This window comes from Lepisma saccharinum, chromosome 3, assembly GCF_977018435.1.
Source record: "Lepisma saccharinum chromosome 3, izLepSacc3.1, whole genome shotgun sequence".
Classification (NCBI taxonomy): Eukaryota; Metazoa; Arthropoda; class Insecta; order Zygentoma; family Lepismatidae; genus Lepisma; species Lepisma saccharinum.
In genome coordinates, this window is record NC_139231.1 from 23632418 (window position 1) to 23649432 (window position 17015).

General features: G+C 35.9%; 1 protein-coding gene across 1 annotated transcript; it reads right to left on the minus strand.

Moving 5' to 3' along the window:
* Positions 1-2102: 2102 nt before the first annotated feature.
* On the minus strand, positions 2103-16708 carry LOC145985724 (sodium-dependent multivitamin transporter-like). Its single transcript, XM_083119781.1, has 4 exons — positions 16626-16708; positions 10385-10554; positions 6628-6850; positions 2103-2216 (listed from the first exon to the last, which is right to left on the minus strand). Exons 1-4 carry the CDS (start codon positions 16650-16652, stop codon positions 2127-2129), a joined length of 510 nt encoding a protein of 169 aa, XP_082975907.1. The 5' UTR covers positions 16653-16708; the 3' UTR covers positions 2103-2126.
* Between the last annotated feature and the right edge of the window lie 307 nt (positions 16709-17015).

A 17015-nucleotide genomic window follows, 5' to 3' on the forward strand; every position in this document is an offset into this window, starting at 1 on the left:
TCCAGGTGGACGGTACGCAACAGCTAGCAGTAGCTTCTGTTTGTTGATGGTAAGTTCCAGGAAAAGATATTCTGTCATTCGTGCGTAGTTACCGTCAGATTTAGCCACAACCACCGCGTTAATATCCTCCCTTATCAGTGCCATCACCCCGCCACCTCAGGTATTGATGTTTGAAACAGTCCAGTTATAAGGGCATATTTTTCAAATTATAGTGCATATTTTGTAAAATTTTAGGTAATAAGAGCATTTTTCATTTTGCATACTTTGGTGATTTTTAGGGAACCTAGGATAATTGCCATGGCGGACAATTACGATATAGCCAAAATCACGGGCAATTGCGATGATTTTGACGGTAAAGGTCATTTTACAAATTAATGGTAGGACAATTCCGACGATCAGGATGACTAACCGAAAAGTGGTTGTAATGCAAGTACATTTACAAGCTACCTTGCCAGTCTCAGGCCTGGAGAAAGTGTGAGAGGAATCAGTGTTATATTAAAAAATATCAATATTTTACATAATTTTCTTGTAAGAGGTATTGTACGGGGTGTTAAGTCACCCTTCAATTTGATAGAAGATTTAAAATGCCATCACAATTGTGCACCCGCCCTTTCACTTCTAACTGTGTTCATAGCAATTGTCCGTCATTGCAATTGTCCGCCATCGCAATTGTCCGGCTACCATTTTGAGGTCATAAAAATCCTAGCTCTAATCATCACAATATGTAGTTTCCCAACTACATAGGACCTTCAGTACCATAGCCGCCGACTTGGGGGGGGGGGGGCCTGGCACTTTCTGCCCTCCCCTAAATTCACGTAGAAAGACACATTTCATGTGTATTTTCATATATAAAGTATTGTTTATGCCGATCTTGCATCCCCAAATAAATTTACCTTCCCCCCAAAAAATTATCTTAAGTTGGCTTCTCTGTTCGGTACCAACACAGAGTAACAAAGGTCGTGACAATGCAGGAAATAATTCAGACAGCAATTACGTTCTAGTAAAATAAGTGTGTGTAACGCAACTAAAACATTTCCACATTTAGGAAGGATCTCGTTCTGGAAGCAATATCAGATTTCACAAATATGATAGGTCGGACTTCAGATCTTCACACTTTTTCACACTGTTTCCCACACAAACGTATACTCGTATGCAACTCATCAAGATAATATTTTATTGATACCAGAAATAGATTAAATTTTATAACATATTATTGTATACTATTTACTCTTCTTCAGGGTGGATACAAATCATGATTTTTATTAAAGAAATCATTCTTTATGATTTTTTAAATTGAAATCAGATTTTATTCAATTAAATCGATTGTGTTTAAACGCTTAAAATCAGGTATGGCTTTGGGCACCACACATATAGATATGTTTTTTGTGTTTTTTTTAATAGAAAGGCTTTTTCTAGTAAACGACTCTGTAAAATAGTATTTGAACAGTGTGATTAAAGGAAATAAAAAAACTGTATACATTTTTCAGTTCTTAATACTAGATGAACTTACTATGAAAATGCTTGTTAAGTGTGTTAATGAAACATAATACATAATTACACTAACATTTATTCCAGTTAAAATAAAACTAATTTTAACTTAAAATACTTTTTAATGTATTTGTAGTTGAATTTTTGCCAATTTTTAAAAACATAATTTGTGAAATATTAGGTGCCATGTTTATTTACAGTTTTATGATAATGACACTATTTACGGTGTAACATGATTATTATTTTGTATATTTTTGAACACAAAATGTATGCAACTTTTGCCATACAAATTATTCAATATAAAATCAAGAGAATTTAAGTGTGTTTACAGTTTACAAGCTACATTTCCTTTCGTAAAAGCTTCGCCCCATCAGTACATATATTTTGCTTCCTTTCTTAGAGCCTAAAAAACACTATTTCTCCTAACGGCATTAATGTAACTTCACCAAGAGTTATTCTGATATCTCTCAAAATTCTTACGTACATTATTCAATACATTGTTTATTAAAGTGATTTAAATCACCTGATTTAAGTCAATCCACCTTTCTTTTCTTCCCAATTCTCTTAATTTCTCTTACAAAATAAAGTATAATACTTCTCATTATGAACTAGTCATTGCCGTATGATTGCGCTAGTTCCTATGTTTCCATTCCTTTTGCAATCTCCTCTCTGTTCTTCTTGTGAACGAACGGGCTCGATGCTTCTTCTAACTCAGCATTTTCAGAGTCCTGTCATGATAGAAAAGGCCATGCTATTATTATTGATTTTATTAAAATTAGCAACCATTTTTGTTGCACTTTACCAAATATGTAGATTTCGAGGCTCTCTTATGCATAATCTTCACATGCTGGTTTAACAAAATTTGGTAGTTAACGTAGAGAATAATGAAAAAAGTCTTAAACAGCTACTTTCAAAATGAATATCCAATATCCTAAGTTCTACAGTTTTGGTTAAACAATGGAGAAATTATAATAGAAATATAATAGAAATAATATCATCGATAATATACAATAATGTAGAATAATAACGGAAAATAATGAAAATGGAAAGTAACGGAGAGAAACAGACTCAAAAATAAGTTACTCAGTGTCATTTCAGCAACTTCCGAATTAAAATGTCCCTTGAATGTTTTTCTACTATTAATAGCTATTAATATTTTAACCACTTATTTGTATGTCCATCGAGTGTTAAAAACCTGCGTTCAAAGTTATTTCAGGCTTGCGTCTTGAACTGGAGACTATTTACAATTAGTAGCATTCAGTTATTATAGCGTTTTACAAGGTTATGAAAATCGCCGTAACATCTGTCCCGTAATTCCAAATGTAATGACTTAAAAAACTATTTTCTTTCGAAACGAAAGCTCTTTCTTTTTATTTATTACCATTTCTGCTTTGAGATTAGTAATTTCTGTGTTGTGCTACTGCTATGTAAGTCTCTGCTATGTAAGTCAGACAATTATTAAACATATGAAGTGCCCTATAAGATATACAAAATTAAAATTTAAAGTGGGGAGGCCTCTTGTGACTGAACAGAGTATTAAATTTGATGAAAATTCTTTTCTAAAAGAAAGATATTTAAGATTACATTTTTCAAGAATCAGCCCCTTAATAAAAAAAGTTTGGAGTTTCGAATGAAGAAATTGTAAGACCAAAATGAATGTTTAACATAGTCTGGGTGGAGTGTCGTGTGAAAGTGGAGAGGGTGAAGCAGTTCGTTGGAAAAGCGAGTGTGAAAAGTTATTTTCACGGTGATATTCCTCCAATTCTAGATAAGCAGTAGATATAATTTTATACGTAAGTACGTATGCAGGCCTCTAGTTCGTAATAGCTGATAAAGGATTCACAGTAGCACCTGCACAAAATGTAAAATCGGACGAGGTGCAACCATGTGACGATCGTACAGTGCCGGACGACGAACGGTCTTCCAGTACCGGGCAAAAAGAAGTTCAAAACCAAACATACAGAAAGATGTTTCTGAGATTGTTTGCCTTCTCTTCCATCTTTAGAATGGAACTTGCACAGTCAGCTCTCAGCTGTTCGGTCTTTTCCCTAGGAACCCAGGGCTATTTGTCGATTTGGATTTCCTCCCGCTGAGAACTTTACAGAGCCTAATGCGGAGTATGTTTCTGCAACGCCAGTGCTGAATGATCTTCCAGTTGCCACATCAACGGACTCAGCAAAGACCAATAGCAACTCCACAGTACAGCCTCTGAACAAGGACCCTCGTACACTAATCTGTGAAGAAGAAATGAAATCCCAGAAGAGATTAAATGAACGAGACATGTAGGACGTTCGGAAGATGAAACGCGGAAACACACGCACGCACTTCTACAAGGGGAGCAAAGGAAGATGAACACTACATGGCACCTATGAAGAAGACGGACCACCTGGACTTCTGTTCCGATCAGAAAGGAACAACAAAATTTATCATTTGTCGCGAGACATTCAATGAAGAATGGGTGCAATGTCTCTCGTGTAATGGTTGGGCCTACGTCCAATCTGCAGATGAGAAAAGCATCTTGTACTTTACTTGCGAACATTGCAAGAATGATGTTAAACTGTAGGCAAGTGCCTTGCCACTGCATTTAGGTGGCCTGTGATTTCAAATTTATGATTTTGATTAATCTATAAGCTAACACACTGCCTGCCAGGTACTGGACGACAATTTTTATTATTCTTCAAATGTTAGTTTTTTTTTGTTTGTAATCTCATTTGTGCTTTGGTTACAATTTTTCATCAGTGGTTCCCTGTTCTTAATAAAGAATGTCTTGAAGTAACATACTCTTGTTTCAACTTACATTCCACCTACTCATTTTCTAATTATTGCCAATAAACTTAGGATAGGCCATGTAAAAGTCGTGTGTAACTATATTCCTGAAATCCGCACAATATATAACTGAAATCGAATTAGGAACAGTAACTACACTTTTAAAAGAAGAGTGAACTGAATATTTCACTTGTTTTCTAATTTATAGAGTAAGAATACAAAATGAATACGGCCATTCCACGAAAAGTGGCCCTACTCCTTGTATATAACAAAATTAATTGAAATGGAAATTATTATTGCTTTTAATTTCATTAAGGCTTAAATGTTTGTGAATGCATATAATTGCACAGAAACGTGGACAATAAACAATGATTTAACACTAAATAACAATAAATGCCATTATGTAATATATACTCGAATGATAAAATCCAGTTGAATTTCAGTATCAAATATACAACAATACTCTAGCAAGGAATTTTACAGTCAAGGATTTAGGGGTTACTTTTGATTCAAATCTTACTTTTAATAAACACGTAGAACAAATAATTAGTGAAGCGTTCAAGAACCTTGGGTTTATTCTTAGAATGGGGAGGGATTTCAAGAGTATAGAGACACAAAAAGTTTTGTATTATTCATATGTAAGACCAAAACTCGAATATGCATCTGTTATATGGAATACAGACACAGCAAAGTACAGTGAAGCAATTGAAAGAGTCCAATCAAGATTTCTTAAATTTTTAAAATACAAATTTCAGAAAGTTTACCCCACATATGAACACTACAACAACCTAATATATGAATGTTGGTTTACAAAGCTATGTCACAGAAGAACGTTAAATGAAATAGTTTTCTTGTGAAAACTAAAGACCAAAATTTGTAAACGCTGTAAGTGCCACAATAATTCAAACACAGTTTTCCACGTTAAACTGTGAAATGTGCCATGCTATATAATGTGGTAAACGTGAAATGTGGCCAGTAGTCCTCTAAGTTGTTCAAAGGGCGTGTAAAGAGGTCAGTAGTGTGCACGTCCTTACGGGCTGATGTGCGGAACTATGCGATTTCCCAACACTTTTGCTTTTGGCACTTACAACGTTTACCACTTTTAGTCCTCAATTGTTAAATCACGAAGTACGCGTAGATGCTGAACATCTACTCTGCCAGATAAATTTTCTAATCCCGCCGTCGAAAACTAGACTGAAGAATGAAGTTTTTCTTATAAACAAGGCTAGATCGGAAATTAAAACAAATCTCCATAGTGGAGAATGTGCATCAGTTAGAATAAATTGCTTATCAAGAATAACACCATTGACATATTTTCTATGAACCTAAGGGACCTCAGTAGAGCCACTATTAACACAATTAACAAGTTTATACACATCAATTCCTAATGAAATGGTGTGATAAAGAGTGTATATATACTATATATATATATATATATATATATATATATATATATATATATATATATATGTATGTATATGTATTTATATATATAAATATATATAATTTCTACCTCTATGTTACAGAAATATATATAATTGTATTCACTATGTATCCTTCATATGGGTTCTATAATTAGGTATGTACCTGTTGAGTTCAATAAATAAATAAATAAATTTCACCAATAAAAGTTACTAGCATCTTCAGCCTACATGCTTCACAAACAAATGAAGTCAAAATTTGCTACTTTTTTGAAGCGTCACACACGTAACGCACTTTTGTTGATGCTTTTCATGCATTCAGGCTGACACTCAAGTGTATTTTTCCTTTGTTAACAGACACCATAAAGTACTTCGTAATTCTATTAAATCAATTTATTATTAATATTTTATTCCAATCTTATTTATAGAAGGTTAAATTTTGTGTGTAAAATGTCACACACGTAACGCTGGAATTCCCCTGTATTATCACGTTTTTCTATTCATGTCGTGTGAATAGCAATTTGTTCCTGACGAAGAAGTACAGATTAACAGGATTTTTAATCAGAAAAAAGAGGCGTGAAGTTTATAGCAGAATGTAGTAATATTCAGGCTGAATTAGCTGACTTATACCCTCTCTCTCGAGCAAGATCGCTCATAGTGATAGGGTAGTGGGGGAAATCGAATAGGCAGTGCGAAGCAGTACACGCTGCTGGGAAGGCTGGTAACTGCAGTCTCCTCCCCCCACTCAATTCCGTTCCTCTCACGTGTTCATTGGTGGAGCCGTCTCGCGTCACTACTTACGCAGAGACTTGTTTTCTTTCGCCTGCTCCAGAGACAGTTGGGACAGAGTGTAGTAAAACATGCATAAATGGAATTATTCACAGAACAATTTATTTAAACATTGTCTTCACTTACATATTATGTACGTATAATCGTATATATTTATTCTTACCTTATTTTGACATTTGTATTCAGGTAAATGCAGTATTGTTCTAATCCGTTTCGGCAATATTGTGAAGAGCGAAATCGCGACAGGAGATAGTAAGTCCGGATTGACATTTCTGGGGTCTTCAAACTTTGTCAGAAAGCTTACACCAAGACCGACCAGTATAGTTGTCAGCATACCCAGTGAACAAAGCCAGAGGTAAGACAGTTTGTATAGAGGGAATACATAGCTGAAATAAAATACACAGAAATCGTCAATAGAAATGTCCACTTATCAACACTATAGAAATAAGGAACGAGAATCAAAAAGACAAAACTGATTACTACTACTTTTTGAAATGTCTGATGCAGTGGCGGCGATTAGGGTTTGCGAGGGGATTAGTTGCTACCCCAACTTTTCGCAATTTTTTTCCCTGCACTATGCTAAACCTTATCTACAAAGGGAAATATATATTGTCTTTGCCCCCAGCTTTGGCACCTTGCCCCCCTGACACCGGTCTTTGACCCAAGGCCTCACGTATCGTTTTACATAAATTTGCATGGCACTGTATTGCCATCTTTGGAAAATAATACCTTTAACTCTTGAGACTTGGGGATGGGATTTGTGAACTGTTAAAGACAGAGGGAGGTTAAAAGAGATAAATTTTAAATATATATTTTTTCCAAATATTTAGTTGGTATCAAAATAAAACACAGTACACCTATTGGTTTAGCTATGTATACAGATTTTAAAACATGAAACCTCGAAAATATGAAAGCGCTTTTCATTCCAATGGAAGCGTCACACTGTAATTGTTCGAGACAACCATTCATAACATCCAAATCTTCGGGGATGTAGCTGATTAAAATCATGTGCAATGAATGGCATGTGAACTTCTCATAATAGACTTCAGTGTGATATCTGACGCGTTATAGGCATTTCAATACTGTTTTCTGACACCTCGAATATGACAAAATTTTCAAAAGCAATCATTCAAAACTTTTACTGATTAATGATACGTCGAAAAAACCTTCACCACTGCATTTCTCGTGAAATTACAGCGATATTTGTTACGTCATATCACACCCTTTTTATTTAAAAAATTGGAATTGTATTTAATATGGCGGCCAACAATATAGCGGAGCTCTGCTTGACACACACAACTAGGGTTCATCTTGGGCTACCATGTTTATATCATGACCTATTTTACTCAGCATAACTCCAATATATTTTGCACAGTGTTAAGGGACTTATGACTCATCCTATTTAAAAAATGAGTGTTTTAAAGTTTTTATTAATATGTTCCATATTATTGAAATGATCCGCAGATATACTTCCATTATTTCTCCCATAAATATTTAATGACAGTGAGTAATACAGGACTATCGATTAATATGTTGTTGATTTATTGCTTTAGGTCTAATCGGGACTGGACCTACAGTTTAAAGTTGGATCCAAACCACTATGTCATATGCCTCCACCAGGTAAATGCAGGACTGTCGGCAACGCAAATTTGATTAGTAAGGTTTGGAATCCATCTGTTGTTTTCTGTTATATTTTCAGTGTGTTAGGATGGTGCCAACAAATATACATTGTCAAGTAGAATTGTTAGGACTGTTGCTGTTAGTAATTTCAAATATTTTATTAGAATTTGCAAGGTTTTTTGGCTTTATGTGTGTGTACATGTCGCATACATAAGTATTTCACGAAACAAAGATGAAAGTACTCTGTGATTTAAAAGTTTTTAGGCGGCCACGATTTGAGGCCTAATATCAAGGTTATTTGAGATATATGTGTCTCCAAACAAATCTTACGTTATGTAAAACATCAAAATCTGTCGACACACAAAAATACAAAGTTTTTAAGATAGGAAAAATGATCGACAGCATCTATGTAGAAGCACCTTCTCCAATAGAAATGAAATTTTGTGAGCAAATGGCACTGTGTGAATTAAGCTTCTTGCTTTGGGGGAGAGAGATGCCCACTCAGTGGCGTATTTGTGATAAAATTTCAGGAGGTGGGCTTTTTTGGATATGCAAATTTGAATATGTTACCAGTCAGTAAACTAAAATATTGCCTAACCAAAGTCATCAAATCTTTTGATAGTATTTGCACATATTTTAGAAAAAAATAGAATGGCTATTTACATTATAAGAAAACCCCAACTCATATCAAAAAGAGCTATCAAACTAGTTCAATTCAATGCGAACAGATATGTTAAGCCACAATTTGTGTGAACAATAGTGATGTCTCATCAATATAGACTAATTCTGAAAACATTTCCGTTTGAAAACCTCTACACCAACGACAATGTAGACAAGTAAAAAATGGGCTATTTAAAAATAGAACTACAGGCATGTAGTAGGATGCAATTGGTTTAAGGATAATTAATGTAGAATGATTTTTCAATTATGTTTACCATAGTTAAGAAATGATATACCACATGCTTTCAATTTTCTTGGGGAATAAAAACATCCCTTGCAGGATTATAAATAACTTTTTGGACGGGAATAAAAACTTTGTGGGGGGAATCCCCAGCCCGTTAATTCTCACACTGGCTCTAAGGGACAAAGCTGAGAGTCATTGTATTACAGGAATGTAATGAAACACTAAAATAGTAATATTGAATTCAATTCAAAAGTGGCTGTTCCACATTTAGTTGGCAACACACCACCTAATATTTAACTAGTTAATGTATTACGTATTTTTCACTTTCTGTTATTTTACATCGCTTTTCTATAACTCAGGTTTTCCCAGCCATGAGGATGAATGGTAAACTGTTGAAATTCAACAGGAGATGAAACAAACCAAATGCAACGTCCATGCTTTGCACAGAAGTCCAACCGTGCTACCACAAATAAAAGTATATAAACAGATTTGGAACTAAAGCACGCTGACCTCCCGCTGGGAATAGTCCGGCCCAAGAAGTTTTGCAATTATCCGCTGAGGGGCACCTGTCGCACTCTTGATCCCACTTCATCTGCCCAAGAAAATTAAGAGATGGCGCTGCTGAATTTCACAGCTGTCGAGGTCCAAAACTGACGTTACCAGACCCCACCTCCTCCCCGAAGCGATGGGCGTTCCCGAGAAAACTCTGATCTGAAATTCTGCGAAGCGTCAGTGCTTCCGTAGCTTTGCTATTGAAAATTGGTGTGAAGGCGTGAGTTGAATTAGCGGTTAGGCAACAATAGAATGATGTGCATCTATATAAAGACTAGATTCTGCAGAGTACCTGGATATTATCCTCATTCCTCACAGTTACTGAAGAAATAACGTAATAAAATCGGGCTCTTTTTCAAGGAACACTTCAGCAATTTACCACAGATAAATCGTTCATATGTGGTTTAATTTATCTTGAGTTTCTTTCATATTCTACATAAATACCACCTAAATAGTTATAAAAGACGTTACTGAGTGCATTTAATAATCGCGGTAATATCTCTGGAAGGTAGCCTTCATACCCTTTTCGGGAAACTGTATGGCAACGAAATTAAATTATTTTTCAATTATTTTTGAATGAGGTACAGTATCTTCGGTCAGCGTTCAAGGCAGAGATAAAGTCAGAGGTCCATCAAATTTTCTCCAGCTGAAAGGGGATTGGAATTTCATTGTAAATTTAAAGTCAAAATGATCTTAAATGGACCCATATGGTAGAGGGGCGTTGAGGAAATATGGTAGGGGTGTTGATAAATCACTGGTACAATTATGGGCCCCTTATCTGCGGTGCTACGCTAGCCACAATGACTACTTCATAGTTGCCGCATTATTATCCATGAATACTTACCCTTCAGTAGCAGTTGTTGAAGACGGAGCTATAGTCACATTGCATATGCAGCCATCAACAGAGAAGGGTTTCTTCGGATACGCAATTAATCCTTCTTCTATTGCTATTTGAGCCTTGATTGCAATCCAGAAAACAAAAGTAATGCTGACAATCACTCCGGACAGTGCTCCCTAAGAATTATATCATCAGCAAATGAGGATAGAACGAATACATAAACATTAACAATAAAGGCGACAGATAATTGTGGAAAATATTCAGCTGCTTCATACACATAATGTAAAATTTATATTTGAGGCAACGGATAGGGATGTATTTTAAATTGTTGTACATAAATGATAACCTACGTGTATTACAGTCCAGCCAGGGAATACGAAACTACCTGGAGAAGACAATTCCAAACGCGAGAGGGGAAACAGGGAGAAGCACTCGCCAAACTACCCTGTGATATTTCGCTTGTATGTGTTCGCTTGTTGTGTTCATTACCGCATGCTGTGTTGTGTCTGTGATGGCTCTTACAATTTGCAAGAAACAGTTTTGAAGTGGAATATAGAAAATTAAGACGTTTCGGCTCCTGTTGCACATTTACAAAATACCCTCGTTATACTAGAAAATGTCACAAACAATTCAGTTACTAAATTCAGATTTATAATACTACATACATTAATACTATTTTTCATTGCCTTGTAATCAAGGGGTCCCGGGTTCGAACCCGGTGGAGGCACATAGTGGTTCGGATCCCACTTTAAACTGTAGGCCCAGTCCCGATTAGCCTTACTGTGCATAAAGTGGACTTAAAACACCAAATCAATCAATAATACTATAATAATAATAGTGAACACTATCCTGATTAATGTTGTGTACATTTATGCTAATTATAATATTTACTAAGCAGATCAATTTAACTTAATGATCTAAAATAAAGCTATTGGTTTACAAAAAAATTTATATAGCCTACTAATTATCTACTAATGTGACGTGATGAATACTTTCATGTTTGCTGATATAGTATATGGATGGCTTTAATTTAATTCTGAACCCTTACATAATTCGTAAACATCTGTCTATATATTTTGGATGCGATATTACTACGTTGAAACTTCATTGGTGTTTCCACAGCAGACGATTTTCAAGTAACCCGCTTCCTGCCCAAAGTGCCGTCACCTCTATTTACCCACTGAACACGTCCGGTCGGCGCATGCGCACTTTCGTCCATGGTCTCTGCTAAGGCAGCCAGACAGTAACTAGCCTGAACCCCGTTTTAATTATAGTCTCATGTAACCTTCTTGTGAAATTTATTTTCTTAAATACTTTCAGTAAGAGAAATATGGACAACATTAAATAATTATCAAAGGTCAAGGGAAATAGATTCACGAATTATATGAAATAAACACTGCGAAGTCTTACCATAATTCTGATTTCATTTTCATATTTCAGTTTCATTCAATGATGAAAGAGAAACTCCGGTTCCTTGTATTCCAATTCATGCTGTGTGTCATAAAACATTCATGGTACTTGCAGTGGCGGCGATTAGGGGCACCGGGAGGGCAGTTGCCCCCACTCTTTTCCACTTTTGCCCGTGCACTATGTTAAACCTTATCTACCAAGGGAAAGTAAACCACCCTCCTCCCATTTTGGCAACTTATCCCCCAAATTAGGAACCCAATCGCCGCCACTGGTACTTGTAGTGACGTAATAGCTAGCGTCGTACATTTCGAAAGCGTACTTAACGTGCAGCGGCGGCGGAGGATTAATCATCATCGGGTGCTAAGGGGCTGCGGAATGAAATTTAGGTGGTGCGACATTGAAAATAAAGAAAAGGCGACCCATTTTTTAGTCACTATATGTATCAAATATCTATTATCTACAAAGACTTCTTTGAAAATTTCCCAAAGAAACTGATAACTACTCGTAACGTTCTTCATTTTTGCTTATTTTGACAACAAATACATGTACAGGAAAGTAATTGCAGAGTTTTTTTCAAATTACGACCAAGGGCTTGCCTGTTGTATACAATAGCGGTCTCAATTCAATACCTAACATTCTACGGTCAATTTGACGAAATGGTTTTAATAACATAAGATGACACTGCGTGAGTGTTTTCGATTAAAATATGTTTTAAAAAAGATGTGCGGAAGAAAATTAAGCATTTATTTCTGGGGGGGTCCGAACCAAGTGTCTCAGAAATAATAATAATGAATAATATAAACGTTTAAAAAAAAATTATATTATTATATTAAATTAAAATAACAATAATTAATAAATATTAAATTAATATTATATTGTAGGTAAAAATCGGTGTAAGAATAGATATATAAAAGCATGTATTCATTATCTAGCGTACGTGTAGTTAAGATCACTAAGATTTGTATAAAAGCAACTGCCCTGGCAAGGATGTCAGTGCCAAATAGATAATGAATATATATTTATTAAATAACAAGATAGAATGTTAGATCAAGTTGATGAAAATTAGTTTCAGATTAATATATTCGGTACTCTCATTCAAAGTTCGGCGGAAATAACCCTCGATTATACAGCAAATGCTAAATATGTATATTTTAATTGTCTAATGTTAGTACTTGGTAAGTCTTGCGGCGGGGGGAGGGGGGGCCGGAAACGTGGGCTTCGGCCCTAAATATGTCTTTGACAATGCCGTAGGATAGTTTAGTGTCAAGCGTCTCCCAATAAAATAATTATGTTGTTGTTATGCAACAAAATAGTCATTGTACTGCGTTACCTTTTGTTTAGACTCACACACACACATCAAATTAATGTTAAAAAAAAGAATAGTAAAAAATAAATATTTACTGCCTTCAAATAAATTGAAAGAAATAACCCTCGATTATACAAGAAATGTTAAACAACGCATATTTTCCTAATTTAATTTTTGTACTTGGTAAATCTTTCGGGGGCTGGTCCGGACCCCCTGGACTCCCCCCCCCCCAAATACGTCTTTGGTGTACATGCATTCTCCTGTTAACGTGTAGAGTACTTAAGCGAATCCAACTGTGGAAAATTGAAGATGGAATCCAGGGATTATATAGCTAAGAATGGGTTCCATCAAATTCGAATTGTTTTCAGTAGGGGTGTGCAAGATCTAAAAAAGTCGGAAAAGGAATCTGGAAAAAAAATCCCATCTTCCCGACTTCGGGCACTGTCTTCCTGACTCTTCGGGATCCTGAGCAGTCGGGAAATACCGAATGGTCATTTTAAAAAGTCGTTAATGTTTGACGTTTTCTGATAACATTTATTGATTGATCTACTATATTTTACTTGGCTTTTCTGCCAGTTTTGCCTAATCGCGAAGATGAGCATGAGTGATGATGTTATGAAATTAATGAAGGGACACTCACAAATAACACCCGCGCCCAGGCCGGGATTAGAAGCTGGGACCCCTGTCGTCGTAGCGCACTGAGCTAACCACTCCGCCTCGGTGTTCGGCAAAAGATACTATAAGGATATGCTTATTTGTTATTCACATGATGTGCCAATTGTCTAGAACAGTTATTTTATGTTGCTTTCTACCTATTGAGTTAATTAAAGATGAATGAAGCAATACATGACAGGACAAAAACAATTACAGTCCTATGCTCTCCTTTCAACCCCATTATCTCGGAATTCCCTCCTCGTTTCTTCCGCAAGTGAACCAGTAGATTCAATTGGAGAATGCATGTAACTTTTTTAACCCTAGAAAGCTAACGTGTATGAAAAGTTTAGTTAAAGCTAACGTATCATACAATTTACGAGGTGGTTAAAAAACTATGACAACCAATAGGTTTTTAAAAACTTGAATTTTCATGAACATGACTTGTTAGAATACACCTTGAGAAACATTTTGGTTACAGAAAAACTGTTTTAAAGTTCATCAGTGCAGTGCACACATCATTTTTCCCGATGCTCCCACACATCGGCTTGTTCCAGCGGCAGCATTACAATAACGTCATCCTCCTCTTTGCCGATGGACAAATTCCGCAGATTGTGCGTGGCTGGTTTTGTGGATTCATTTTTGGTGCTTATAAATAATTTGAACTTTAATTCAATCAAAATATAACCGTCACTAAAAACTTCAAAAACTATACACAGTAATAAAAAAAATTAAAAGTTCGCAAGAAAGGATTCCAGCAAAAATACAGGCGGAGAGGCTATAGTGTAGTAATACGTACGAGCGCATTCTGAAAACAACTATACCTGCGGCCGGTTGACAACTGAGTCTGCCATAAACCGACACAAAATGCAACATAGTGAGCGGAACAGAGCGGACGAGTTCATTGCCCACCGGCTAAGGGGTGTACGGTGAAATATGGTCATCTTGGATCGTAGGTTTTACGATACGTTAGCTTTCTAGGGTTAAGCTTTCAAGATTATGGTGGAACCACAAGCAAAATAGCCTGCGCAGACTCAGGACTGTGCAACTCTTACTCCTGTGTGGAGGGGAGGGGCAGAGTGGTGCTTGTTTCCTTATGGCCCGAGTTGAACGGAAGAAAGGGAAGTTGCGCAGAGACTTTTCTTCGAAGGTTGTTTTCCTTGTGGTCGTTCTATAACTTGTTTCATTTTCAAGTAGAATTGCATCCTTGAAAATAAAATTTATGTTAATACAAAATTTCAAAGCAATTCAGTATAAATGTCCTAATTGAACTAAAAATAGCTGTACTTTTTATTGAACTTTAAACTAAAATCAATTTACAAATAACTTTCAGTTCAATGTTTATTTAATTAAAAAAATCATAAAATACTTTGAAGTGCTTAAGTGTTAGTATTTTCTACATCTATACAGGGTGTCATTTTAATGGTGTCCACGGATCAGAGAAACGTTTGGAAGACATCAAAACAAACATATTTTCTCAGTAACATTTTTCTCGTTTGTTCGTCGTTTCGGCACTACAACATTTTATCCTATCTGTGACGTCATTTCCTGCGGAAAAACAGCGCACGGCAGTGTTGCAAGCCACAAACAAAATATCTGAAAAATGACAGACTATCAACTAAAACGAAGATAGGAACGCGTCCAGTAGACCGAACATCTAGAGTAACATGGCCTATCAGCCAGAAGACCAGCAGCAGTTAATCCAAGGAAAGGGGAAGTGAACCAACGATATGAAAAATGGTAGAAGAACAATGTATTCAAAATGAAGTGGCAATATCAGATTTTGTCCCTTAGCCTACGTGTCAAACATAATCATCATCAACAACAAGTTTTATTGGACTTACAGTTTACATCTGACTGTTTACGCCCAGCTACATTTCAAATATTTGCAAACCTCGTTGCAAGGTTGATATTTATAGGTTTGGATATTCATTTGTCCTGATACATGCGTTATGGATTGTGCTACTGATAACGGAATAATCCGAGGTTCACATTCTTACATTATGGCTAAAACACTCTACAACCACACTAACAAATTAATCATGAATCAGCAGGGAATGTACTGCCATATTCAAAGTTTCAAACTATTACATGTGTATCCGGTGCGTAGATAAGCACAGTCGTCGGAGAGCTTGTTTTACTACTTTTTACATCCCTTTATTTTCAACCAATTTTGCCCATTGCAGCATAATACCGCGTGTTAGTTACCTTTGGAATTTTGAGTTCATTCATTTATATTTTGTCAACTGTTCAGTGTGTCATAGACAACCAGTATCAGAAGAATAAAGTGTATAGACTAAACTCTAAGTGTCAACTTCGCAAGGAAATTTGCAAATATTTGAGACAAAACTCGATATTACTAATTCCTTTCGAATGCGTTGTTTTTCTACCATTTTTCGTATTGTTGGTTCACTTCCTGTTGGGTTACAGAACGTGTTTTCTCGCTTTGTTTTATGGTACATAATGTGGCTGGTTGTGGCTATGTCATTTTCACAGAATATGTGTGTTCCTGGCAAGCCTGGCACGCATTGCTTCACGACAGGAAATCACACCTCAAATGCAATCAAATGTTGTGTTGGGTTGCCAGCATTCGGGAGGCAAACGGCCTTTTTTGAACGACTGTAGCGCCGAAACGACGCACCAACGAGAAAGATGTTACGGAGAAAAGTTGTTTGTTTTGATGTCCTCTATACGTTTCTGTGGTCCGTGGGAACCATTAAAATGACACGCTGTATATAATCTAGAGTTATTCCAATTTACTTACATTGGTTCATAAAAACGAATTCAAAATGCTAATTGTTACCTCAAACTGCTACTATTTTCTACACGCTTACTTCAAACATAAAATAATTATGTTTCGAACGGTACGAATATACTTACTTTCGAGTTACACCAAGGGTAGAACATTCCCAAAGTGAACAATCCGCCTATTGTGCCGCAAACCAGGCTGCTTGCGGTTATCACCATCTGCAAAACATGGTGTCACATTAGAATGAGATGGAAAAATGTAAGAAGCGAATAGAAAATTTAAATTTTTTAATAAAGAATTATAATAATACAAATGATGATTTGAAATATTATCTTCCATTTGTTTAATATTTGTGTAATATTTTGGAACAATTTATGTGATATGATCGATATTTCTCATATTTTTGAGCCAGCTGATAAAATAAAATTTTGTTAAAAAAAATTAAAAAATGGTTAGCACATCGCGCTACGACGCCAGGGGCCCCGGGTTCGAATCCTTGCCTGGGCAAGGATGTTTGTTGA

Coding starts and splice junctions, on each gene's coding strand:
- LOC145985724 (XM_083119781.1), bottom strand. CDS start 16,652: ATGTTCTACCCTTGGTGTAACTCGAAA. Junction 10,555..16,625: donor ACCCTTGGTGTAACTCGAAA/GTAAGTATATTC, acceptor TATAATTCTTAG/GGAGCACTGTCCGGAGTGAT. Junction 2,217..6,627: donor AATACAAATGTCAAAATAAG/GTAAGAATAAAT, acceptor CTATCATGACAG/GACTCTGAAAATGCTGAGTT.